This window comes from Mastacembelus armatus, chromosome 5, assembly GCF_900324485.2.
Source record: "Mastacembelus armatus chromosome 5, fMasArm1.2, whole genome shotgun sequence".
Classification (NCBI taxonomy): Eukaryota; Metazoa; Chordata; class Actinopteri; order Synbranchiformes; family Mastacembelidae; genus Mastacembelus; species Mastacembelus armatus.
This window is the reverse complement of record NC_046637.1, coordinates 2,401,475-2,428,980: the sequence shown is the minus strand read 5'-3', so window position 1 is coordinate 2,428,980 and position 27,506 is coordinate 2,401,475. Positions and strand designations below refer to the sequence as shown.

The 27,506-nt window shown below is 40.0% G+C and overlaps 1 protein-coding gene across 1 annotated transcript; it reads left to right on the top strand.

Annotated features, from left to right (window-relative positions):
- Positions 1-24,808: 24,808 nt before the first annotated feature.
- On the top strand, positions 24,809-26,294 carry LOC113129988 (nuclear factor 7, ovary-like). The gene has a single exon (XM_026306269.1). The coding sequence runs from the start codon at positions 25,047-25,049 to the stop codon at positions 26,292-26,294; it is 1,248 nt and encodes a 415-aa protein (XP_026162054.1). The 5' UTR covers positions 24,809-25,046.
- The last annotated feature ends 1,212 nt before the right edge of the window (positions 26,295-27,506 follow it).

The following is a 27,506-nucleotide window of genomic DNA, read 5'->3' as shown; positions in this document are numbered from 1 at the left end:
TTCTCCCTGTTTTGCTATTGGTGATGTTCTTTGATTAGGACTGGGCTCATTTATTCCCTCTGCAGTTCTTCCTTATTCGTATGTACGGTCAAATGCTGACACACCTTCTACATCAAAACCAAATCAGAGCAAAAGTCAACATTACTTTTTATTATATTTATGTGAACAGACTTTGAGAACATAAATTGAAAGGCAGTACAGCTCAGGCTGCGTCAGCTAGCTCTTTGTTTGCAGCCTGGTGGTTCTGCAGTGAACCTCCATGATTGCACAAGCTCACTGGGAGATTTATGAAATGCGCAGCCACAAGGCCTCTAGAGGCTGTTGTCATCTTGTTATATGCATCCAGTTTCTTTGTTGATCCAGTCCAGTGTGTCATGAAACCAATGTATTTTACATGAGCGTGAAAATGGGCCGAGTCAAAGAGACCGTTTAGTCTCCAGCCTCAGGGGAAATTCAGAAACGCTGCTCTGCTCTACATTTATATTCTACCCTGGAAGTCCAGAGGGTGATGAGACTGGACATAAATGGCTTACACACAAACACACACACACACATGAGGAGCACCAATAGTGTGTCTGCTTTGTGCTTCTTCTTTGCTAATACTTATTTTTCTGAAATAAAACTAGCATAGCTCCATCGTATTCACAATTAGAAGGTTTTGTTTTATAAACATTTAAAATCAAAGTCAAAATCTAATTTACAACCAAATCAAATAAAACATATACAACCCAAATAATTATTGATTGCACTTGATTGTTACATGGTGCAAGTGTCTTTTTTGACTGATGGAAAAGTCTTTAAAACAAACAATCACCAGTAGTAGTTGAGATGCTGCAGGGTCTTGCTCTCATGTTTGTCTTAGTGCCAGTAATCCTGTGGTTTGTAATGAATGAGGGAAATTATACGAGTACGATTGTAATGGTGTTATTTTGCCTCCTATCACTAGATGGAAGAGGCCCACCTTACTTTTTATAGGCCTACCCACCCTATGTTTTCTGGCTCCGCTTGTGGCCATTATAGTATAGAGTACAGCCAGAACATCAAAAATTTACTTATGGCAAGTTTGTCAAAGGTGCAGAAGTTCAGAGCAGCGTCTGTGCTCTGTGTTTCTGAGTCTGTCTGATCAGGCCATTAGTAGCAGACAGCATAAAGTTGTGTGTTTACTTTTATGTCCAATTCCCTTATACATTCAGAGTCTGTGTGTCTCTGTCTTTGAGACAGTGTGCGTACAGTTCTTGTTTTGTTTGTGTGTGCTTTTTTGCAGAATTCACACTTGTGATCATTAGAACGTGTGACTACTTAGTTAGCAGGATGGAGGTTTTGCAGATTTATTGCGTGGTAGACAGCAGTGACATATGCTTTATGTAGGTGCTGATTAATGTTGCAGAGTTATGCTCTTTTAGGATATCATTACCGAGAAAAAGCACCACGCAACTGGGTCACATCAAATAAGTGATGAGTCTGGTTTGTTCAATATTTCACTTCCACAGAGGAATAAGATACAGTAGGCCTGTATTTTGTGATATTTATTGACAACAAGAAAGCAAAGATATAGTCAGAGTTGTAAATTTATAACAATCTAACAGCTAGATGCTGCAGCATTAACTGACACCCTGCAGCCCTGTGGTCCCTCTCTACACCCTGTTATTCCACAGGGTAAGAAACAATTACACAAAGGCTCAAAAAGCGCTTCACTGAGGATGTCACACCCATTAAACTGTCTTCAGTTTCATTTTCTTTAAAGAAAATTGCTGTCACTGTTAGTGCGTTATTCACTTATTTTCAACTGAGCTTCCCATCGCCTCATTACACTGGACTCAAGATCAGCAGCTGAGCAGTCATGCATGAAGTTCTGCATACATGATGACAGAAAACAGAAATAAAGTGGCCCCAGCACTGACTCATGGATGTACCGTGTAATTACACTATATCTTCTACAACCATTCAATTACTGAATAAAGAATCATGATAATCTTAATTAACCTTGACAGTGGGGAGGTTATGTTTAAGAAGGAGCAACTTAAATGAACAAGGTAATCAGATTTAATTATATTTCTCCTTCAGTGTTGTCACTGTTGAGCATCTTACGTGGTCTCTTTTCTCATTTACTTCTCTCGTTACATCTGCTGTAATGTCTTGGTCTTTCAGACTTTATGTCACTTTGTCATTAAACCTTTGTGATCTTTTCTAATGTAGCGCTTTCTGTGTACGCACTAATCAGTGAGACGCTGACTGACTGTACCTAACTTGCTCTTGAATGGTGGGGAAGAGGTAGTCCAGGCTCGGTCCAGAGGCCAGGATGCAGAGCACCCGGTAGCTGATAGCTAACAGTTGGCTACTTGGCATTAGCACTATCTCAGTCCCAGCCCCTTAACCAATCATAGAAACATGATGTCTCTCTAGACTGACCAGTCACATGGAGGTCAATGCTCATAAGGGATTTGTTGGGTTTTTTCTTTTTTCTGTAAAGTGCGTTGAAATGATTGAATTGTGATTTGGCACTATACAAATAAAACTGAATTGAACTGAATTATCTGACAGACCTTCATTAATACAGCTATAGACCACTGTTATGTGTATGAAATATTAACTCTGGAGCTATGACCCTGAGGTTATACGAAATAAGTGCCATTTTCAGGAATAATATAATTTGACCCTCAAACCAGCCTTGTGAAAGGCTCCTGTTTAAAGCGAGGCCATTTTTTAATAGCAGTAAGGATACTAGTATGAAACCCTGCTTAAAAGGTTCCTTTAAAATTGTCAGCTATTTAATAAATTAAAGACAGAAAAGGCACCAGAGTATTTAGTATATATATCCAGTTATTGTGACTGTCTTCTCATATCATTCTCAGTAGAATTAGAGCATTAAAACACTGGCACAGTGATGAATCCTAAAGAAACTTTGTGCAATTAAAATGCAGCTATAATCCTCATTATGCAGTTATTGAGTGTGATAAACCCTCCGCCTGTTTAGTGAAAGCTCTGTTGCAACTGACCAAAAAAAAGGATTTGTAAAAGTGACTGATTTAAAATTTTATCGATTGCTTTTAATTGTCACATTGTTGTATACTGTACAGTTTAATGCTGGGATGCTGCATGTGTTTGTAGAGTTTTTATTTATAAGATTAGTTTTCCTTTCATTTGTGTGTTTGAGGGGCTGCTTCAGTCATTTACCTACTTTTTATCAGTCAGTCCCACTTTTATCACATATTTTCATATGAATTGCTTTTACTTCTGTCCCACATTTTTCACGTCTCCATCTGTTAAACTCCACGGGGAATTGAATTTTTTTACCCCCACATGTAACTTTAGAAGCTTCTCAGCTCAGTTATTTTTGACACTGCTGAGTGCAGGACCACAGAGAAAAGGGAACTGATTAAAGGGGGAATCTGCAGAAAATGCATCTTAATGAATCCTTTTTTATGTCTAATTAATCATTTAGAGGAAATGCACCCCATGAATACTTTGTGTGTGAGAGTCGAGGCAGCTCAGAAAGCCTGATGGTGGGGAAGCTGTTACAGAGTGGTTGTAGGCGTGAACCTTGTCTGAAACCTGAAAGACAAACTTCTACAACAGGAAGCTGAAGCTGTTCAGTGCTGAAGAAATTCAGTGCATGTTTGAATCAGGAGGAAAACACTTCACAGACGCTCCATGTTCCAGTTATTGACAACCTGCTTTAATGATGCCAGTGTCATATATAACTGATGTATGCTTATACTAACAATTTGTATGTTTGTTTAGTACGTTATTATGGGTTTGAACAGTCACATCCACTTGCTAAACGCAGTCCAGTAAACTGAAGCGTGCTCTCATTAGACCTGATGCATTTGGCCTGCAGCAGCATGGATCAACATCAGCATATCATTATGTGGAGGGAGACAAGTGACTGGCAGACATCTCTGGGCCTCCTCATCTCTGGAGGCTCACTGAGCTTATTTGTCTGCTTCTCTTGTGTGTATATGATTTAATTGGTCTTTTCCCTTTTTTTATTTTCTGTTTCTCTTGCATGCTCAATGTTTTTCTATTCCCCATGTGACGTACTTGCTTTTGTTCCATCCATGTTTTTCTCCATATTCGACATAACGTGCTCCCATAAGCATTAATGAAGCTGTACAAAGTACATGTGTGCTTGTGCAAGTCCACGTATGTCCTTGTGCTCGTGCATATACAAAACCTGCTTGTGCAGCCATCGCTCCACATGCTTTATCCAGTCCCATTAGTGTTTGAGCCAATTAGCAGCAGCAGTAGTTTTACAGCTACACAGGTATCAGCTCTGGGAGCTTGTTGACTCATGTTAGCATGAAAATTCACATATTCAAAAGTATTTTATTGAATTGACTCAATCTGACTTTTATTTTACAAGATGGTCTCTCTTTGACAAAATTACATTTCCACAAGGCATGTTGATTCTTTGCTGGGCATGACCCTAATATGGTCACACTGCAAAAATCACCAAAAACAAGGAAACTATATAGTTAATATATAGCAAGTGGAAAATAGCTCTGTACTTAGAACAAAAGTACAGGAGTGGTATCGGACTTCTTACCTGTTTGCCGAGTCCACACACACAAGTTTTTTCTTTAGACTTTAAACTGAAGGCGTCTCACTCTTTCCTCATTATGCAGCGGTGCTCTACATCACAGGTAGGAATATCTGAGCATTTGTTTGTCTAGTTGTAATATTTAAAATGAATTTGATGGATTTTTGTCAGTGCTGCTGATGTAGTGTGTTACCCCCAGGAGCTGTCCTCAAATTTAAAACTGCAGTTTGAATGATTTTCAACTACACCCTCTACTTTATCTCTACAGATATTACATTGTTACATTTGTATGTACATTTGGTATGTAATATGGAACTGTCTGTCCTAAGTCTGAAGGAAACAAATTCTTATAGGGTCCACATTATTTATTTAAAAATATGAACTGATTCAGAGGGACATGCTTACATGGCACCACATAAGACCTGCATATGATTAAGATGAACATGACAGCACATTGACAGTGAAGTGACTTGTGGCCAAGTATCATGCTCAGAATTTGTGCTCTGCTTTTAAACCCATCCCAAGTGCACACACACAGTAGTGAACACACACACACAGTAGTGGGCAGCCAATGCAGCTTCCTGCCAGTCCTAAGACTCAAACCCGCAACTTTTTGGGTTACTAGTCCGGCTCTCTATCCATTGGGCCACGACTGGCCACGACTGACAGCCTGACGACTGACAGCCTGACGACTGACAGCCTGACAGGCTCATACTTAAGTGTCTGTGTCTGATGAGGCCTGAAGGTCTCCTGGAGCCGAGTGTCTGCAAACTACAGTGCTTATTAGGACAAAGTTCAGAAGTCTCACACAGTAAAGGGAACCTGCCCCAACCTGCGATTCAGACTCAGGAGTGTAAACAGGCTTCATGGCAGAACTAAAAACAATTATGATCATCTCTGTTGTACTATTGGAAAGTATCTCCATTCGATTTATTTGGTTCATTGCTTCTGTTTACTGAAGTAATGCACTGTTTTCTTCTAAATGGATGTGCGACATCCAGAACTAGATAGGAATCTACACCCTGATGACAAGTCAAACATCTCCTGGATCCTGGGTTAACCTCAGGCACCTTAGTTGCTCTTTCATTATAGTCATCTTTGCTGTTGTCGTGCTGTCTTTTGGAGATTTTTGTCACTGCTGTTGTCAGTTTCCCTGGGTTACACTTAGCAGCAGGTTTCTGTAGAGAAAAACAATGAACCTGCCAGCTTTTCTAATGTTTGTAACTGTCTGGAGACCAGTAGCAGTGCTTTAATGCTCAGAATCCAATTTGGACTTTTTGGAGTTGCAACTTTCTTCATGGAATCAGAAAGAATTCAAACTTTCCAGCAGAAAAAACATATTTTTCTGTATGAAATGTAACATTTTTCAGTCAATTGGTATGTTTTTAAGGCTGTCACTACTTAAGTGACGCAATTTCATGTAAAAACTCTTTGTAATCTACAGTATTTGCCCACTTTATCATCATCCTTCTACTCGAACATTTATTCATTCATTCCTCTACCTCCTCTTTTATTTCTGTAATCCAGTCTCCTCTAAACTTTCCATCTGCCATCCAGCCATTCATCCATCACCCCGACAGCCTCTGGAGTGCCAGTATATTTATCCTCACATTTCTAAGTCTCTAATTATCCACACAGTCCAGGCCCACAGCACCAGAGCTGTTTGTTAGCAGGGCTGACAGAATTAGACTGAATAGAAGAAGGTGTTTCCTGATACAGCATCAGAATCTATTGAGGTGTATGTAAAATGAACATGGCATGATTTCAGGAATTGATTCGTAGTGTCCAACAACATGGACATTTTAATGAGCAAACTCTCATTTCTCCTGTAGAAACAATCTGTTCATCGGGTTAAGGAAGCGAGTGTCTTATTCCTACACAGCTATCTTCTGAAGCACATGTGGAAAAACTGTAGATGAGACTGGTGTAGCAGACATGCTGTTTGTTGCTTTACAGAAATGACAGCCCTTAAAGCAACATATTTCTTCTACCCACGTGAAAAACATGATGTTCACTGCTCTTCGTTTCCACTGTTGAAACATTTGTGTCATCTTTAAATCTTGTCGGCCCGACAGATAAGTCACCCTGAATGCTTTCTAAAAAGAAATTAGCGCTGACCTGGGTGAGAGGTTGGTTTGTTTACAGTTTGTCTGATTGCCTGACTGCTCCAACGTGTTTTTGTGACGTCACTTTGTTCCAAGATCTCAGCAAATCCTTTAACTACACTGTTATAATACAATGAGCAGCAAGATTAAATGCTGGCAGGCTGAAATGTGGCTGAGACACTGAACCAATAGGGTCCATCTTAGTGGGAATACACATGTCTGATGGTGGCACTGCACAGCTGTCAAAATATAAGTCCCCAAATCTGTGAACACCTGAAGCTTCCACCAATACGACATAGTTTGCATAAAACCTTGATTTTATTTATTTTTTATTTTTTGCATATCATTGGTCTTAAATTGGAGTAATATGTTAAAAAAAAATATGTGAAAAGAAGAGAGCCTTCCCTAAACCTTTGACACAAACCACATCATTATCTGCAATATAATTCTATGTTGTAGCATTAAGAGCAATACAGAGCGTAGACCAACCTGTAAATGTAAAGACGTATCTGCATAACCTTTGGCCAACATGTGATCTGTGCTCTGGACCACAGTGTTAGACTCAAGAACAGACTAATGCTTCATCGGAAAAACTACAATTTCCAATACATACACAATGATTCATCATTGTTGGTCCAAATTAAAGGCGCCCTGAGACATTTTAAAATCAGTAGTGGAGTGAAAGGACGTTGGCATATTTCCCTTCATCTCAGTGGAAAGATGGAAAGGGAGGTCAGTGTTTTTGAGAAATATGCCCTTAGTTTGGAAAAACACAAGCTGCCAGCATTCACGGTAGACAGAAGCAACCAATCATTTCTCTCATTATCACACTTGCTGCAGTTAATTATACGAAGTACTGAGTACTAATTAGACAATTATGTATTTCTGGTTAAAAATGATCCACACAGCACCTTTAAATGATTATAATTATTCAATTTATCTTCGATGACACTGTGAGGCTCTGTGAATCCTCTCTGTGCTTATCTTCTCATTTCCACCTGAAGTAATTTGGTAAAACATGAAAGTGTGCTTGTGTGCTTGTGTGTGTGTGTGTGTGTGTGTGTGTGTGTGTGTGTGTGTGTGTGTGTGTGTGTGTGTGTGTGTGTGTGCGTGCACGTGTGTGTGTGTGTGTGTGTATACACGTCTTTCTCTGGTTGTGTGGACACACTCTGATACCATTCTTGTGTGGACATTTTGGCCGGTCCTAACAACTACAAATGGTTGTGAGGGTTATGACTTGGGTTAGGGTTGGAATTAGGTTCAGGTTGGGGTTAGTTGTGATGGGTTAGGGTCTAGGAAATGCATTTTGTCTATGAGTGTCCTCACAACTATAGTGAGACATGACTGTGTTAAGGTTCATACCCATCACTGTCAGCATGTGATGCCATGAGGTTTGAACGTGTTGGCTTGTCATGGTAAAAGGTTGTTCTGTTGAAATCATCTGCCAATGTGGCTCCAATAGAATAAAACTGACAGAATATGGCATCAGTTAATGCTAAGCTAATGTGCTGTTGATTTACTGTAGTGTATTTGCTGCATGCACTTTTAAAAAAGTACTGTTCGTGTTCATGTTTTCAAAGATTACTTTTGAAAAGCTACTGCGTCTTTCTCTGTCACACGAAAACACCACCATATGTGTCGCATCCGTTGACACCGACAGAAAGAAGGCTACCGAACTCACAGCGCTAATTCTCATGATGTTAGAGTCCAGCATGACGTCTGGTGCATTAGCATAACATGTAAACAGATTCATCAAAGTGTCAGTAGCAAAGGGCCTCAAACACCTTGGAGACTCACACAGCCTGAGTACACACGGAGGTTTGGACTTGATGGTTCTTGGCATTTTACATGAATGTATGACACAATAACATGACACGGTAAAGCAGTGTATATACTTTGTGTGTGTGTGTGTGTGTGTGTGTGTGTGTGTGTGTGTGTGTGTGTGTGTGTGTGTGTGTGTGTGTGTGTTTTCAGCATTCACTATTCAATATGTCCTTCAGGTCATGTTTCCCTCGATGTTTACTTTGAGGTGTCGGTTCATCAATAATCCACAGTAATGTCTCTGCCAACACACACAGTAACTACTTCCTTCATCTGGTCTTATTACAAATTTATTGTTCACACACATTCATTTTTTATTGCTCTTTGGTCATGACAACTGTAAAGAAAAATAACAAAATATGTGGTTTTGTCCTGTGTACACTCACAGAGATGCATACACCCATCTAGCCTGGCCAGACAGACTCACTCTTTTCCTATTTATATGAGTATTTTATATGAGTATTATGTAGTCTGTAATCTCGGGGGCGGGGCAATGGATGCAGAATAAACCAATGAGAGAAACGAACAATACGCTGACAACAACACTCCAGGGTACATTAACTGTAATAATAGTAATGGCTGTGGCCTACAATTGTTGAATATCAGCCAGAACAGCTCGTTAATGACATATATTTATGATGTTGCTGAAGTGTGTCCTGTCAAATGAGTAGTTCAATATTTGGAGAAATGCGTTTATTTTTACACGAGGCATCATAGTGATGTGGTGTTTAGCACAGCAAGAGGGTTGCAAGTTCAAATCTCATTTAACCCCAGAGCCTTTCTGAGTGAAGTTCGTGGGTAAGTGTGTATTAATTTCTCCACTAGTCCTTTCTTATTACAGCTGAACACCAGCAACCTTTAAGGAGATTATAAGGAAATAAAGTGGAAAATACAAGACTGGTAAAATAAAATGTTCTGTAATACCTCAATGGTATTTGATTAAAGTGGATGTTTCACTGGACTGTGATTAGGCTGATTAAAATAACTGAGAACAGACCTTGACATGACAGTTTCAATAATGGTGACCGTTTTAAATCTCACATACCTTTTTATATTCATAGTCATTGTTCATAGTCATAAATATTGTAATATGAATGTACTGGGGCATGAATAGAAGAAGTGAATGTTTTCTGTCCTCAGAGGCTCAGAGCTGCTTCTCATTCAGCTATTACACAGTTAAGTATTTTGTCTGATTAGTCGAGTGTTTACCAGCCAGGCCTGATTCCTGACAGAGCCACTGTATCCATCCACATATCCATTTTAATTAACACTTAATCACAATTACCTTTGTGATCAGCACCACAGTGGCTGAACACACTGCGTGTCCACACACACATTCATGCACACACTCCTCTAGAGCCTACAAAGGCTCTCTGTGTTAGAACATATTTTCCATTGAAGCTCTGAGAACAAAACATGAAGACTTAAAGTCAGGTTGGCCGACCTTTCTGCACTCTACAAAAACTGATGTGTAGCCTCTGTGCTGCACAGTGAAAAGAGTAATATCACACCCAGCTGGAACATCCATCCACATTTTTGAAAAATGTACGACAAGAAAGAGACAGCAGAGGGTTAGGGTCAGACTGGATGGAGGGACCGGACAGACTCTGTGGACTGTGTGGCTGTGCACAGGTTTTGACAGTATGAATCATGTTGTCATGAAGAAACAGCAAAGAGAGAGAGAGGACCCAAGTGTAGTAACAATGGGTAGACAGGCTGGCAGATGCAGTTGAACAGTTTATTATCAAAAACACAAGAAAACCTGGCGTTCTCAGAGTGCAGGCAAACAGTGTTAGACAGGAAGAACAGGAGGCCAAGGGGAACAGACAAGAGGCAACATCCAGAACACAACCAGAAGATCCAAAACCAGGTGATCAGACCAAGCTGAAGCCACAAAAGCAAAATCTGAAAATCCAAGATGAAAACCCAAAAGCATGACTGACAAAAAACAGACCAGTACATGGGGTAAATATAATTCCCTTAATGCTTAATGATGTGAGTTAAAGATGGAAATGAAAACAGAGAAATCACATTTTGTGGTAGAGATTTGCAAAATTAACTGGAACATTTCAACAAATGTGATTTTTTTATTTTTCTGCATTTTATTGGGATGTGTTTTTAATATTGTTCTCCACTCTGAGAGGACAAAAAGGAACATCTCTCATTATAATATAGTCCAGTACAACATCACCAACAACTAAAACATCAGTAATAAACACACAATATAACTGAATTGACACATTTCCAACAATGTCAACAAAAACAGAACAGCCCAAACTTCATACTGGCAGATTTTATGGCAGAGCTCTGGTGTTAATTTGCAACTGATTCCACAGATCGGCCTAATAAAGTGATTTAACACTCCCACTAAGGATTAATTGAATTTATTTCATATTATAAAAAAGCTCATTTAGCTGAGACTTCAGGATAAAACTAATTTCCAAGTGGTCCTTTTGGTGAAGGGGATTACACATCTACATGAAAAACAAAATAAAAGCACCAACTGCACCAACAGGAAGGTTTTCCATTATATCTAAAGATACACATACAAGTTGCAAACTGGAAAACAGGTTAAAAACCTGGACTTTGTTTTCATCTTTGAGGAATCTGGAAATACCATCAGAACATTTTCAGAACATCACCTGGGTAATAATCATACTTTAACGTCACACGTGCTGAACACTCAGCTGCTTTTCATTATGCATACTCAATGTAAATATATAATTTGTTTTACAAAGCTTCAAATGACAGTCATTCATTAATTCATAAATGCTTCATATCTACCATACCCAAACAAAATCTTAACCTCAAGATCCCCACTACGAAGCAGGCCCCTACAATCACACGCCATTCAAACCCAGCAATTATTAGCACCATCCAATCAGTAATTGCTCTGATGAGCTGACACTGACACAAAAGGTGGACAGATTTTAGATTCAGCTGATGTGTTCCAGGATTTTTGTGTGAATGATTTCTTTATCTGTAATAAATGCATAAAGGCATCAATGTGACAAACAAAATAAAAGCACGAACCCCACATCCACTAAAGACCTGATACTGAACCTTTAACCTTTACGCCAATTTATTCCTGCTGCTGGACCACTAAACAAGCAGAAGCACAGCTGAATGTACCCACGATTTGATGTTTTGTAGGTACATTTGACCAAAACAAGAGCAGGGTCTATACTTTTTCAGATGTGTTCACTTGTTTTCAAGGTGAATGCGTGTCTTAGCATTGAGCAATATAACTTCACAGACTGTGAGTCAATACAAATCAAGGAAAAAACAGAGAATCATAACATTTATGCTGTTTCTTTCAAGATAGTCTTCTTCTTAGTATGTATTTAGTTCTGTATGTTTAAAAAGTATCTGATTATGCAAAGCACTTATAGTAAATTTTCTAAAATTAGAAATGACTTTATAGGCAGTTTTATTAATTTCCTTTCACCTCTGCTGGATCACTATTAGACTCCATCAAGCTCAATACAGCATGTTTCATACTAACAAGATAGATCTGAGGTGCAGTCACTTTAACAATTGAATACATCCCCAGATATATTTACATGTAGTGATTCAGCTCTGCAGTAATTGAAAATCACACACACACACACACACACACACACACACAGAAACATTGACGAAGGGCAGAGTGGTGGTAATACAGCTTACATGTGCACATACAAGAACTCTATTACACTGTCTGCCTGCAATTAGAGTCAGGGTGATGGAGTGCACGCGTGCGCGCGCGCACACACACACACACACACACACACATCCACAGAGATCAGTGTATTTGTCAGTGAGTTAGTTAACCTCATTTGCTTTGCTGAGAAGAACAATCTATGGTCCCTTCTCAATCAGTAATTATAGATCTGCCTCTGTGTGTGTGTGTGTGTGTGTGTGTGTGTGTGTGTGGACACATGACATTTCTATAGCATTTGTGTGGAGTGTTCCATGCATCTAAATGAGACTGTATAATTTTTGCATGTGTGCAAAGTCTCACTAGTGCTCTGAACCAGAAGTGTGGAATCACTATTGATTGATTTGTGTTCACTGTCACGACACCCTGAGGAAGGCAGCATTCATTGTGTATTTTTTAGTGTATTGTCCCATCTGGTTTAAAGGCCTGTTATTTTTAACCATTAGCCTGAGTTCCTGGAAATGTTCTTATATTTTCTCTTTTTAAAAATAAATCAATTTCCCCTCCAACAGCACAAATAGTTGTGCAGGCTACCAGAAGTGCTCCTGTTTTTAACTCACTTTCTTCATACTGTATGTGCGGTGCAGACTCACTGCAGCATACCTCCTTTTAATGTCCAGATTTTCAGACAGTCTAGCTGGTTCTGATTAATAATGGTGCAATATGAGGTGTTGTTAGAGGTGTTGTTATGTGTCTTTCTGAGGATATGCTAAGCTAGGCTAACCCTGACATGACTACAGTTCTGTATTTAATGCACAGACCTGTGATTGATCTTCATATCTAATTTTTAAAACTAGAACTGATTAACTGTATTTTCACAAACATTAAACTATTATTCAGTGATTAGAGACTTGCTCTGCTCACTGAGCCAGCTTTACTGAGGCTGTGTTCAGCAAGTTTTCAGCAAGTCAAGTCAAATGTTATTTATGGAGCCCAAGATCAGGAATCGCAAATTTATCTCAAGGTGCTTTAAAGCAGGGCTGTGTGTGTGCATTTATTGTCATTACTGCCGATGCTAATTGCTAGCAGAGAGATTAATGAAGTAGTTTGCTTGTGTGTGTGCGTGTTTATGTGCACCCTCCATCATTTTGCTGTCGTTAGCACTTATACTAATTGCTACCATGCAGAATAATGAACTACGTCAGGGGTACCAGTTCTGTGTGTGCGTGTGTGTGTGTGTTTGTGTGTGTGTGTGCGCGCGCGCATGTGTGTGTTCACATCTAAAACTGTGAATGCATCTGTGCAACACTATCTACAGTTGTGTGTGCGTGTGTGTGTGTGTCTGCCATCAGTCACTGTCCTGTCATTAGCACTGGTGCTAATTGCTAGCAGACACTGTAATGGAGTGGTCCCTCAGGACCGTTCAGCAACTTCAGACTTCAGTGCAGCCAACACACAGCGACTGAGTGTCTAGAGGATTAATGAAGCAGGTAAATTATGTTTGCAGGTTAGCGTGTGCGTTAGAGTGAGACTGGAAGAATTAACGACAGCATCCCGTGTGTGTCCACACTTTCACTGTTGAGACTGACAGGAGTCCCCCTGTTCATTGAAACATAACTTTAATACAGTGTAACATAAGTTCCCATTCATTTAGATGCCATGAAGGAATATTCACACAGGATAAAAAATTCTGACAAGTATTTGTTCATAGTTATTAATCCAGTTTTGTCATTGTTATGATTATAATGGAAAATTATTTAATAAGGTATTTCCACCATGACCTTAAACAGCACCCAAAGGAAACAGTCAAAGCTCTGAGTGAAACTGCCCTTAACTAAATTGCTCAGCATGTTGAAGGACTTCTGGGAAGTTCTGAGGTCTTATTTGTTATAGGGCTCCGTGAATTTGATGTCCAACACCCAAAATTAGGGCTCAAACACCGTGAACTGAAATACAGTTCATTAGTAGCAGATGAAAAGTCTCAGGACTGGTTTAAAATTGCTACAGTAACAACAGGTCTCAGCAGCTTGTGGTATAAAAAAAGGGGGATAGGACTTGCTGACAAGCTGTTCACCCTTCCCTTCCATTAGTAAGCCAACACAGAATGTGCCACTGACAAAATCATTCGTTAGTGAGCTTGCAAGTTACCAAATCCAGCTCCATCATATCTGAGCAAACTTCGTCATTGATGAAGACCATGTCATACAGTTGAAAGTTTCAGAATTAGCTGCTAAATGGATCTAGGTTTGAATTGTTTGCACCTTTTCCAAGTTCAGGAATGGATTTTCAATTAAATTGCTCAGTAGCTCATGAAAAACAAAAGACCATGTGATCAATTTGTGTGTGCTTTCATGAGACTATTGGCTCACCTTGATTAAAGAGGACAGTCATATACAGTATAAGAGACTCACTGCAAACACTGTGGGTCATTCAACTTGGAGTGAACAGTAGCTGGATGTCAGCACAAAAGATAAATATTGAGTTGCTGTCATCCTGGAGCAAATATAGAAAGATCAAACCACAGTCCAAAAACTGAATGATGTTATTAAGGATGTAAAATATGTTTTAATATATTATCCATGGAATAGAAAATGTAATCTAATAAGCATATTGATGGAAAAATCCAGATGCTCGAGTTGCTGATGCTTCAGGCTGCTGTCGGCAGGGTTGACGTGGTGTCTGAACATTGACCACATGCATCAGTTACTTCTTTGCAAAGTCTTTGGACTTAACGATTCCTGTTTTAGGGAAATTCTCTGTCTGCAAATGCACCAATCAGCCGTAACACTATGAGCACCTGCCTAACACTGTGCACACAGGAGTCAATGCAGCAGGTGGTTGGGACTCTTATCACTCTGCAGCCCACTGTGCATCTTCTGTGAATCTGTTTGCTTCCACAGTTCTACTGTCAGGACGAGCACACCCCCCGTCAAGAAACTCAGATCTTTATTCTTGCCCATTTTTCCTGTTACAACAATGGATGTTCACCTGCTGCCTAACATACCCCGCACACTGCTCTGCCTTGATTTTTAACCTGGGTGATGGTTAAATAAAGTCCAATTTAAGCATAACCACATGCTGACCTCACATATTGTATCTCTGTCTCCACTATCCAAGGTCCTATCCTAGGTCTTGTTGCACTCTGTGCAGCAATTGGCCTACAACCCCCTATAACACTTCCTGAATTGGAAAATAATTGCCGGGGAACTTAAGTGAATTCATACGTCAGCATTTTTAGTATGTGGTGTTTGTTATTTTCAGGAAAACTGGACAGAAAAAAACTGGTGTTGTGAGGAGAGGTTTTTAAAAAAAAGATGTTCTTCAGAAGTCAGTTCAGATGGACTGTTTTTTTGCTGTTCACTCAAAGCTTCTTTTCTGGTAATTTATTCATGCACACAAATGTGGATGTATTTGCTCTGGTTTAAACATGTCTGTCTGAGATTTCTGCCTTTAATCTAACATCCATATCCCTAAGTAACTAAGTGACTTTGCTCTTATGTCAGCAAACCCCATTTGTTTTCCCTCTTTGATTAAAATGTCCATTAAAATTTGTAGATGCCAGCTGTCAGTTTTTCTTTTGCTTTAGTTATTTAAATCAGTGTTTCATGTCAAAAGATGATACCTCTAACCACCAATCAGTAGCTTTCTGATCAGTGAATAGTGAGTTTCCAGAATCCACAACTTCATAGGCCAGTTAGTTTGAAATAAAATGAAACAGCACTCTGACCTGACAGCTAACCTCCTCAGTGATCCTTACAGTGCACGAGCATGATGGACAAACACCATGTACAGTATGTCTGCATGAACGGTCAGAAACACACACCTCCTGTGTAATACGGCCCCTCTTACAGCAAATCTCAATCCCAGCAGTCTTGTTAGGTCTGACTGTGCTCATCTGTAAAACAGCCTTAGACACACATACAAGATCCACATACAAGGACAAAATAAATGTGTTGCCTGAATAAAAAAACAATGTCTGAGTGTGAGATTTAGTTGTGACTGAAGTACAAATGAAAAGAATAAAAGTCGTGTGTGTGTGTGTGTGTGTGTGTGTGTGTGTGTGTGTGTGTGTGTGTGCGTGTGTGCGTGCGTGTGTGCGTGTGTTTCCCCTCACACACCTGTACAAAAAATGAATGGTGAGTAAATGCATTTAGCTCCTCTAGTCAGACTGCACTGTCAGCTCAACATCAATCACCTGCTGTATCTCTCTCTCACACACACTCGACATGCAAACACACAAATGTGTCGACATGTTGAGTCTCCGAGTGGAACATCCACGTTTAATCACAACCTCTTGGCCACTTTGATCCTGAACTGTCTAAAGGGAATAACTGATGATTTACCACAAAACACCCACAGTTTATTTGGTGTGTGATACTGCGAACACTGAGATACTTTTTCTGGCCCTTGTACTTTCAAACTTATTTTACCATTTTACTAAAGAGCTGTGTTAAGTTGCTGTTGATGCAGACTGAACCGTTGCTGCTCTTGCTGCTTCACATTAAAAGTATTCTATCAGAAAACCAGCAGGAGGCCTCTGTTGTGAAACAATTACACTGCAGAAAATGCTTTTTTCACCAGTTTGGCAGAACATCCATAACAATGCTATTCTTTCCAAAAAAAAAAAAAAAAAGAACAACCACATACACATCTGGACATATTGGACCCTGGTTACTCAGCAGATCAGCTTTAAATATTGCAGGGACAAGCAAAAACATCCACAGACAGCAGCTCAGTGAAGAGCTACAGACAACATGCTGTGGTTTGTGTAAGCCAACAATCCTCCCACATGTCAGCCTTTTACCTCACCTTCCTGTGTCACCTGTGTGCAATGTCATATCAAAACTGGATAATCCAGTCTGGCATCAAACCAAAACTCCCTTACCAGAATCCAAGAGTTCACGCATTCATCCTTTTGTCAGCTCAAGTTCAGTACCAGAACTGACCCACAATCACTGCTCCATCCCTGTAGCCTGACCAACTCATAGCATTCATTAAACACATAGACTGCACAGGCTCAAATGTTTTTACACTTTTTTACACACTTTTTAAAATACAGGTCAAACTACACAGTAAACACTTCAAATCAATGAAAGGATGTGCAGGAAAGTGTCTCCAGACCTGTGTTTTTCAAAAAAGATTTTAAAAGTGACATGTGGCATCTCCAATCAGAAACTCAGAAAATGAAGCAGAAAAGCCTGTCTGTAACTGGTCTGTGACTGTGCCGTTGCATTTACATTTGACCTACATTGAACATTATTATAAATTCAACTGTGTAATGATGAAAAAACACTAACTTATTCATGAAGCGTATATATATTCCATCTACAAATATCTGTTTCTACACAGATCATCTACATTTCAACCACTTTTAAAGTATTAATCCAAATCTTCACTTTTCTCATTCATTTTAGTGCAAACAACTTGATTCTGAGTTTTCACATGAAAAAAAAATCTTGACACAGTTTGTTTTTAAATCTGTGGCAGATATCACTAAGTCACCTATATAGTCTTCCATGTTTTAATGCACAACAAACAAAGTGAGTTCATCATTTATGGCTCTTTGGTTGTATATTTGTGTTGTGTAGTATATTTTCTGGAAATTAGACGAACTTTCATTCAAACTTTATTCCTACCATCTCATCTCGGTCCTTTTGTTTTAACCATGCAGCTCTGCTCCTGTCCTGCTGCATGTGTTCTTTCACCACACAGTTACACAAACCAGGATATGAACAATCAATACTTCCTGAACGACACAGCATTCTCATCCTCTCTTTCAGACCGGGTGGACAATGGGGAGTCGGGCTGTTTTAGCAATTGAAGCGAACAATATGGATCAACCAAAGCCGATCAAGCTTGTACTGCACAATTGGACACGCATTCTTAGATCTGTCAATCACATTCACTTATGTGAGTCCAAGGCAGATATTGAGCCTGTAATAATAGTTTAATTTATAATTTAGGTCTGGTTGGCATCAGTACAAATGCTGCACATGACAGTGTAAACTCTTTGCAGCAGAGATCCCATCATCATTATCAATCCGCATTTTAACCTCTATAAGAACAAATTAATGGTTTGTGCTTGTCTTTGGTTACGACATGGTTTTTAAATTTCCTCTGATTCAGTTAAACAAATTGATCTTGGTCTGAATGAGAAGACGTCTGAATATAGAGCTGCTGTTTGTTGAGACACACACACACAAACTGACCTCGTTTCCCTCGTTTCCTCATCCTTTTTGTATGAAGAGGAACTTTGAGCCACATCACTATGTTAAAGTCACTAAATATAATTACTTTGATCTGTGAAAAAAAGTGAAGAGCTTTAAATTTAATAGCACACATTAAAGAGTTTTTTCAGAAGCTGTGTTTAAATCTGGAAGGATTTAAAGAGACAAAAGAGGACAGATGAGGTCTGATCCTCATATAATAAACAAAGAAGGAAAAACAACAATTCTGTTTGATATCCAACCTAAAAATAAGCTGAGAGTTCCTTCAGTTTGAATATCCATGATACTATAGCTACTTTCTCTCTCATCTGATCCACTTTGCCTTCAGTCTCTGTTATTGTTGAATATGTTGGCTTTAATGTTGGGGACATTTGCAGTGTGATCTGTAAGTGTAATGTTCAGGCTGCAGGTAAAACTTACCCAAATCTGAATTTTACCTCATGTGAAAAGGCATTTTCATTTACAAGAATCTAAACTAATCAAATGATTATGATATTTTTTCTGAATGACATGACATCCAGCTCCTGGCTCTTAAAGCTGACTGGGCTAAGAACCAATTACCTTTGCCCAGCCTTCACCTTAACACACTGTGTGGACACGTTTTAGCTCAGTGCTGCTGCTGTGAAGACATTTAGCCTTCAAAGGACTGTCTGAGGGTTAAGACTTGGTTTTAGGGTTAAGGCTAGAAATAGGGCGTGAATTACAATTAGCAGCGATGAAGGTTGGCAGTTGCATCGTCTTCACCTCGGCTGCTTGGACACACTCACACACTTCAGTCGGTGGCCAGCCTGCACATATGTTCTGCACCTGAGACAGAATAACTCTCCATAGCAGGTGGTGGTAGTCTGTGTCCTTCATTCAAACAGGGACCGTGGAAGACCTGTCCTGTAAATATACAGACCATAAACAAAGCAGCATTTGCTGACATTTTCACACTATTGTCGCTCACCACAGACAGTTTAAAGCCGACTGATAGGAAGCCGTAAATCGAGCTGCTTTGTCAGCTTCTGGTCTTTGTGTTGGGAAAGGGCTGGGGCTAAGAGCATTCAGAGTTAAGGTGTTTTCACACTATCCCTGAAAATCAGCTTTTGTTCAGATTTGTTGATCTTTGACTTGAGACGGGCTGACCTTTGTGGGTGCGTCCAATCACAGTTGGTCTGTGCATGAACTGAAAAAAACTCCAGTAATTAACTCTGTGGTTTTGAATTTCCCAAACTGTGCAATAACAAATTACCCTCATATGTACACCAGACAAAGACAGACAGACTATTTAACTGGTGAAACATGACCGTCCAGCTGCAGCTATTAAAAAAAAAACACTGAGTGTCTGAAACACAGCAGGAGCAACATTAGCGTTGTAGCTGTTTCTCTAAGAGCGTTGCACGGTCTTAATATTGCACCGACCAGCGTTAAGACCTTCGTTTCACACCTGTAATGAGAATACACCTTTGGAGACTGCATTATGTCAATGTGTGTCCACATACTAAAACCAGTGTGTGTGTTTGTGTGTGTGTGTGTGTGTGTTTCTGTTTGTGGGCTTTGATGGAAAGGCCAAGCAGTTGTTTTGGATGTAGCAGCTTGTCTGCTCACCTCTTCGCTTTGCCACCACTCCTTGTCTTTCATCCTACACTTTCTCTCCCTCTCCTTTAGTTTCCTCTCTTTCTTTTTTCTTCTACATCTGTTCTTTGTTCAGAGTGGTGGTCTGACTGCCCTCTATTTCACCTCTTTCTACAAGAGCTTGCATGTAGCCTGTCACTCACATTCATTCACCCACATTTGAGTGTCTTCATATCAGCCTCGGAGAATATTGGAAGTTAAATTCTGTCTGTGTGTGCCTCTTGTGGCTCATGCTCACACACAGTCACTTAATCCTCCCTGTGTTTTTTACTTCCTGCTGCTCATCAATGTTTGCTCCCAGCATATTTTAAGAAATCACTGTTTGCATCATATTTTCACAGACTGCTGGTGTTCACAAAAACCAAAAGATCAATAGATTAGAATTAACTGACTGCTCGTTTCTTCATCCCGTGAGATGGGAATGCGCCATGAGATGCCATTTATTCTGAGTAACAATCTCTGCTCAACATAAAGGACTGAGAGGAAAATCTTTCAGCCGAGCAGTCATGGATGGAAATGACTGCATTTATCTACGTTGGGGTCTGCCATAGAAAAGACGAGAGACAGTGAGGTATGAATAAGAGAGAGGGGGGGGAATCACCTTAGAAACTTTAAACCTGAAATTAAAACTCTTTCCATTGCTGAAGAAAAACATTATGAAATATTTATATGTAAAATCCTTTTCCGCTAAAAATGTTTTTCTTTTGCCTCTTTACTTGGATGCTTGACCTTCACTGTGCAGCTTGATGAAACTAGAAAGGTGTTTTCACATTCACCTACAGAAAGAAAAATATTTCTCTGCGCTTAATGTTTTTTGTCTCATAGCCAACTACTGATTTTTCTCTGAGAATAAAATACTGTAGATTCTTAAAGTGTGGCTTCAAAGTATTTCTGTGTAGATTATCCTGAGTAGCTGAACCTGTCTGCGTACTCCAAGCAAGATATGTTTTATTCATTCATTGATGTCCAAAAACTACTAACCATTTAACCCTTTTTAATGATAGAGACCAAATATAACACATTTTTTTCAAATGTATTATTTTTTCATACTTGAAATCCTTGGAGTTGGAGTATTTAAATCACAGTTATTACATCATATAAGTGATCTCCATAGCGATTTTCATCACTATACGTCTCACGTGAGCACTTCTTACATACAGTGTTTGTTCATGAGTCCATTCGTGATGCCTGTTGTGTTGCAGTTGCACCAATAATTGACAACGCACAACACTGGAAAAGTTCCTGTGGAGCCCATGGTAGAGATGTGAACCAGAGGAGCTCTGTGGCTCCAAATAAAATGTATAACAAAACAGAGAGCAGACAGCACACCGGAGAAAACCTGATGATGAAACTGAAAAGGAAGCAGAGACAAAGAAAAAGAAAAGTCAGGCTGAGAGTTGCCGGTATATGACGCAGCTAAGAGAATGCACTGCACGCCATAGCCAACTTTAATCATATAAGATATCAAAATTGTGGCCAGTGAAAATGCTGAGTGCCTAGTAACTTTAGAAAACCACTGGCCACTAGGCTGCTGAGCAAAATAATTCAAGTCCAGCCCTGCAACTAAAACCCTTTTCAAACATTGGAACGACTATACCTCTCTAAACTCACTGCCAACACCCATGTAGTCCTTTGTGTTTTCTCAACAAACTCCCACAGTGGGTTTCTCAATTTGCATACCAGCATCACATCGCAGGTATTGTGTCCTTAAACACTGGATTTTGCTTTTTATCCAGAAAAGCACTTTCATGGACACACCAGCCTTTTTTCACAACTGCAACTGCAACTGTTATGACACTAAAGCACAGTGGATCAACACCTGCCCAACTGTAGCACAACAGATCATTATCTGGTTAGCCACCATATAAATAAGTAGGTTAACATACAACTATTCTATTATTCCATTTTCTGACCATACAATGATGTGGAACATGCAACTGCCTACAAGTTTTACATTGCAGGTGTTTCTCATTCATGAGTTTATTTCATCCACAACTTGTTTTCCCATTTTATGTCTTCTGTCATTCCAGAACCCGCCACCAGTCTTTCCCACTACTCCTGGTGCCTTGATTCCCACATCACCAGCTCCGTATAAAACATTATTCCAGCACAGCAACATTCCCTCCTGCCAGACTCTCTATCGCGTCCTACCTGACATGGCTTTCCAGCTGTTTTGTAAGTTGTGTGTTTCGATTCTCTGCTTGTTTTTGTTCTGCACTCATGATTACCTGGGGCTGACTCCAGCCTGCTCACGGCCTAGTCTTTGATTTCTCTCCTTCACTCTTTTTTAACTGGAGAGCCTGTAGTAAATGTGAATTGCTAAAATTTCTACCTGTGTCTTCGAGACTTGCTACACATCTTAGCTTTGACAGAAACAGATGCTCCACCAGCATAAGTACACACACATGAAAACACACACATGCACATGTTGACACTGGTTTTTCTGTATACGTGCAGATGCTGCTTGGCATGATGCATTCCCTAACCCTTGACCCTAACCCTCAAACCAAGTGTTGACTCTCAAACAGGAGTCGATTGGATAAAAATGTCCTCACAATGCAGAAATCTCCTCACAGTGAAACTTTGTCCACGTAACCACGAAAAGACTTCCTTCCTATCACATTTATCAATACTCCTCGCTGCTTGATAACATCATCAGATTCACCGGTCGATACCTGCCACTGTTGTATCAAATTATAGCTCGTTGTTATCAATACTCAGCAGTGTGTTTATTCAGTTAGAAAGAAGGGCAGATCAATAACCACTGCAGCCAATCCTGAAGCCTTATCAATGCCAGGCGTCATCCTGACAAATGATAATGCACGCAGATCAATAGGTTGTGCTAATGATAACGTCGCCTTGTGACCCCTGGATCAGGAGATGGAAGTGCATGCAAAGAGACTGTAAAGTTACAGTAGATTTAGTGAATTTATCTAGTCCAGTGTCATTTTAATGTCAGAAATATGAAAAACATCAAATATAAATTCTAAACCAGTAAATTTTATCTTTCACTGCAAATCTGCATCATCTTTGACATGTACAGTTGCAATGATTACAGATATTTTTGTAGTTTGCACCATCAAGCCAGTTTTTTTTACAAGGTTTTTTTACAGACACGGTAAAAATCTTTTTCTTTTTCGTCACATGAACCAAGAACCATCTATAAAATGAAGTTACTACATTTTAGGGGTCAAGCAGAAATATGAGCTATTTTGGACAGGGAAATATTTTACCCTGCTTGGGCGCACGCTTTGTTAGAGCTGCAACTAGCAATCACTTTAAAATTGGATCTGGATCTGGATCACCTGTGGAAAATCAGGACATACAGGTTACTGTTGTTTCACTGAGACACAAAGAGACAATAACATTCACTACTGAAGAAGAAAACCACAAGGAGGATTTACTGGACAAGTGGATGGAATATAATCTGAAGAAAACAAGGTACTTTGATGAAAATTTAAAGTGGAGGGACTGGAGTGACATCTGACTGAGTTAGTCCCTGATCTGTTTGTATTTACACTCAGACAGAAAATGTCTGCACAATCAGAAAATTATCTCTCCTGTCCCATCTGTCAGGACATCTTTACAGTTATCTTGACATGCAGCCACAGCTTCTGAAAAGACTGTATGCAGAGATGGTTGAGAGAGAAAAGAATAAGGGACTGTCCAGTTTGTAAGACAAGAACTTTACTAAGTGAACCACCTCGTAACCTGGCTTTAAAGAACCTGTGTGAGACCTTTATACTGGAGAGAGGCCAGACAGCGTCAACGGGGTCTGAGGATCTCTGCAGTCTGCACTCTGAGAAACTCAGACTCTTCTGTCTGGACCATCAGCAGCTAGATCTGCAATAGCTTCAACTTTTGGCCTTCAGCTTTGCTTCATACATAGTGTAATGTGCACACGTTCTCATTTACCATCATTTGTCTTCTTAAATTTGGTATCTGGTCCTGTACTTGTATAGCACTTTTCTACACTCAAGTGCACTCAAAGCATTTTTCCATTATTTACCCATTCATCTAGTCGCGCACAGCCACTCACACAGTCATACACTGGTGGAACACGAACATTTTCAGGGCTGAGCTCAAAAATTCGGGGCTGAAACCCTGAATGATTCTGCTTAACACCACTGTCCTCTACAAACAGTAGCTTAAGACAAGGGGGCTTTGGCATGAGTACCACACCCGCCCAGCCTGCTGAAAAGTATACTTATTACTCCAAATACTTACTCACATACAATACTTTTTCTCAACTTGTGTGGAAAATTCAGTTTCACTTTCTGTGGCCCATCCTATGTATTGTTTTTTTATCCTAATTTGAAAAATGTGGATCTGGCAGTTGGTCCTGAGTAACCAGCCAGTAAACCCAAAGCAGCCTTTGACTTTCAGATTTTACTGACGTCTTTAACTGATTGTAGCTGAGCTGCAGAGCACCTTTAGAATTTCTTCGATAAGAACTGAATATAAACATTAATACGTTTTATGATCTTTAAAGAACAGTGGACACACCTTCTCACCACTGAGCACCAATTAAAGAAACTGCATTAATTCTGCATCGCTTCCATTAAAAACCATTGTCATTTTTTATTGACTGTGACGCATAAGAAAAGTCAGGCAGGTTTCAAGAATCTGATCAATTATTTTAATGCCTGGAAAATAGAAATTTATTGAAATCTGGTTTCTAAGGAGATAAAGTTCCCCACAGCAGTAACAGGAGGACTCTTGGTCCAGCCTTGCATTTTATCTACACGTCTACCTTCTGGAACAAAAGCGAAAGACAAAGCTCCGCCCCTTACCTGACTCATCTGACAGGAGACAAGCCAAGAAATTCGGATTATTGTGCTTTCACTCAGAAGAAACACAGACGCTATGAGAAAGATTCACTACAAAAGAAAAGCCAGGGACTCTACTGAAGGAAAACAGCTACGGTACACGAAGAAACTGAGAATACCACAAGTGCTGGAATTCTTGGAAAGTGGATGACAGCCAAGAAAAGGTTGAAAAGCAAAAGTACTTTCAGGTAGTTCTGAAGTGAAAGGAGTGCACTGACAGAGGTTTTATCTGTACCTGCTGTATTTCTATCATCACACAAAGAGAAAATGGATTCACGATCAGAAGAGGACCTCTCCTGTCCAATCTGTCAGGACAGAGCTCAGCCAGCTCCATCAGGGTCTGAGGATCTCTGCAGTCTGCACTCTGAGAAACTCAAACTCTTCTGTCTGGACCATCAGCAGCCAGTGTGTCTCATCTGTAGAGATTCAAAAACTCACAACAACCACAGATTCAGACCCATCGATGAAGCTGCACAGGATCACAGAGAGGAGATCCTGAGGTCCCTGAAGCCCTTACAGGAGAAACTGAAGCTCTTTGAACAAGCTAAAGGAAACTGTGATCAAACAGCAGGACACATTAAGGTCCAGGCTCGACACACAGAGAAACAGATTAAGGAGCAGTTTCAGAAGCTTCACCAGTTTCTACAAGAGGAAGAGGAGGCCAGGATCACTGCTCTGAGGGAGGAAGAGGAGCAGAAGAGTCAGATGATGAAGGACAAGATTGAGGTTCTGAGCAGAGAGATAACAGCTCTTTCAGACACAATCAGAGCCACAGAGGAGGAGCTGAAAGCTGAAGACGTCTCATTCCTGCAGAACTACAAGGCTGCAATAAGAAGAGTCCAGCAGCGCCCCCTGCTGGATGATCCACAGCTGGTCTCAGGAGCTCTGATAGATGTGGCCAAACACCTGGGAAACCTGACCTTCAACATCTGGAACAAGATGAAGGAGGTGGTCTCCTACACTCCTGTGATTCTGGATCCAAACACGGCTCATCCAGAACTCATCTTGTCTGAAGATCTGACCACTGTGAGATGTGGACAGAAACAGAATCTTCCAGATAATCCAGAAAGATTTGAGCCCCTAATCTCTGTCCTGGGCTCTGAGGGCTTTGGCTCAGGGTCTCACAGCTGGGATGTTGAGGTTGGAGACAATGCAGCCTGGTTTGTGGGTATGGCAGCAAAGTCTGTACAGAAGAAGGGGGGGGCAGCGTTGAAGTCAGGATTATGGATAATACTGTTCCATACAGGTGAATACACAGCATGCTCACTGACCGGTCCAGACACTGTTCTATCAGTGAAGAAGATCCAGAGGATCAGAGTGAATCTGGACTGGAACAGTGGAAAACTGTCATTCCATGAGTTTGATACCAACACACATATAAACACCTTCACACACACTTTCACTGAGAAGTTGTTTCCATACTTCAGCACTAACAATGACTTACCACTGAAGATACTGCCAGAGAAGGACTCCTCAGAAAGCAAAGGCTACATAAGTCGGTGGCCTTTCAGTTAATGCAGAGATCAGAACAAAACACTTGATTCTCCAACAATCATAATAGAGATCTCTCTAATTCTGAAATAAATGCAATAAATGTGAAGGAAGTTTGTCTTTTTGGAGCTATGATGTATATATACTGTGGATGGTTGAGGCATAACACTCCAATAACCAGTTGTGCTAAATATATGTAAGGCTTCTTGCCTTTCTGTGTTTCTGTGTGGAGTTTGCATGTTCTCCCTGTGTTTGCATTGGTTCTCTCCAGGTACTCTGGTTCCTCCCACAGTCCAAAAACATGTATAGTAGGTTGACTGGTGACTCTTAATTGCTCACAGCAGTGGGTTGTGTCAGGAAGGGTCTCCTGCAAAAAAACGTGGCAAATCAAATCAATATCATGTTTTCTTCATGTTTTAGAGTGATTGAAGTGGTTACATGATCTGCTGGAGTAATATGCCAAAAATAAATATTTCTGAAAACTTTTACAACACCCTACTAGTTGTGGGTCACATAAAAGCTTACTTATTTTTATCTTCCTAATTTTTCTTGTTCAAAAAAAATATTTACTTTCCTCCCCTATAATGCAAAAAATATCTTGGGCCGTTACGCTTCTTTAAGGTCAACATTTAACATCCAGCCTGTGCCTTGCACACCCGTTAAACTTTACAAATGGTCATTGCCCAAAAATGGAAAAGTCACAGCAGAAATGCAAGTGCCTATTTAAGTGATGGGAAAAACCAACACATTAGTATTTATCGAGAGCAGGATGAGTATCCATATAGCTAACATTGGCTTTAACTAACAGTTTCTAATAGCCTAAATACCACCAAGCTTTGTCTTTAATGTCAGGTTATTAATGTGTCCTCTGACAGAAACAGCTCAATGTGTGGATGGCGTGCTAAAAGGAAAATTTGGAGCTTCGCATTTTGAGTTTAACACTAAATATGCTGTACCCGGGCAGTTTTAGCATCTGAAATGATCAGGGCCTAAGTCAGGACTGCACTGGGCTAATGTTTTCTTTGGTAGGAGATAGGCATTGGTTGGTTGGGGAGGTTTTACCTACATATACAATCAATGATGTAATAAAACCTTATTACACAGACACACACTCAAAGATTAAATTTTCATCTACAACAAGTTTATTGTAGATAGCAAATTCTTTGGCTTTTGTAAATTTCTTTCAGGTCACCTTGGGCAGTGTCTCTTACAGTAGTCTCTGTATGGTTTATATAA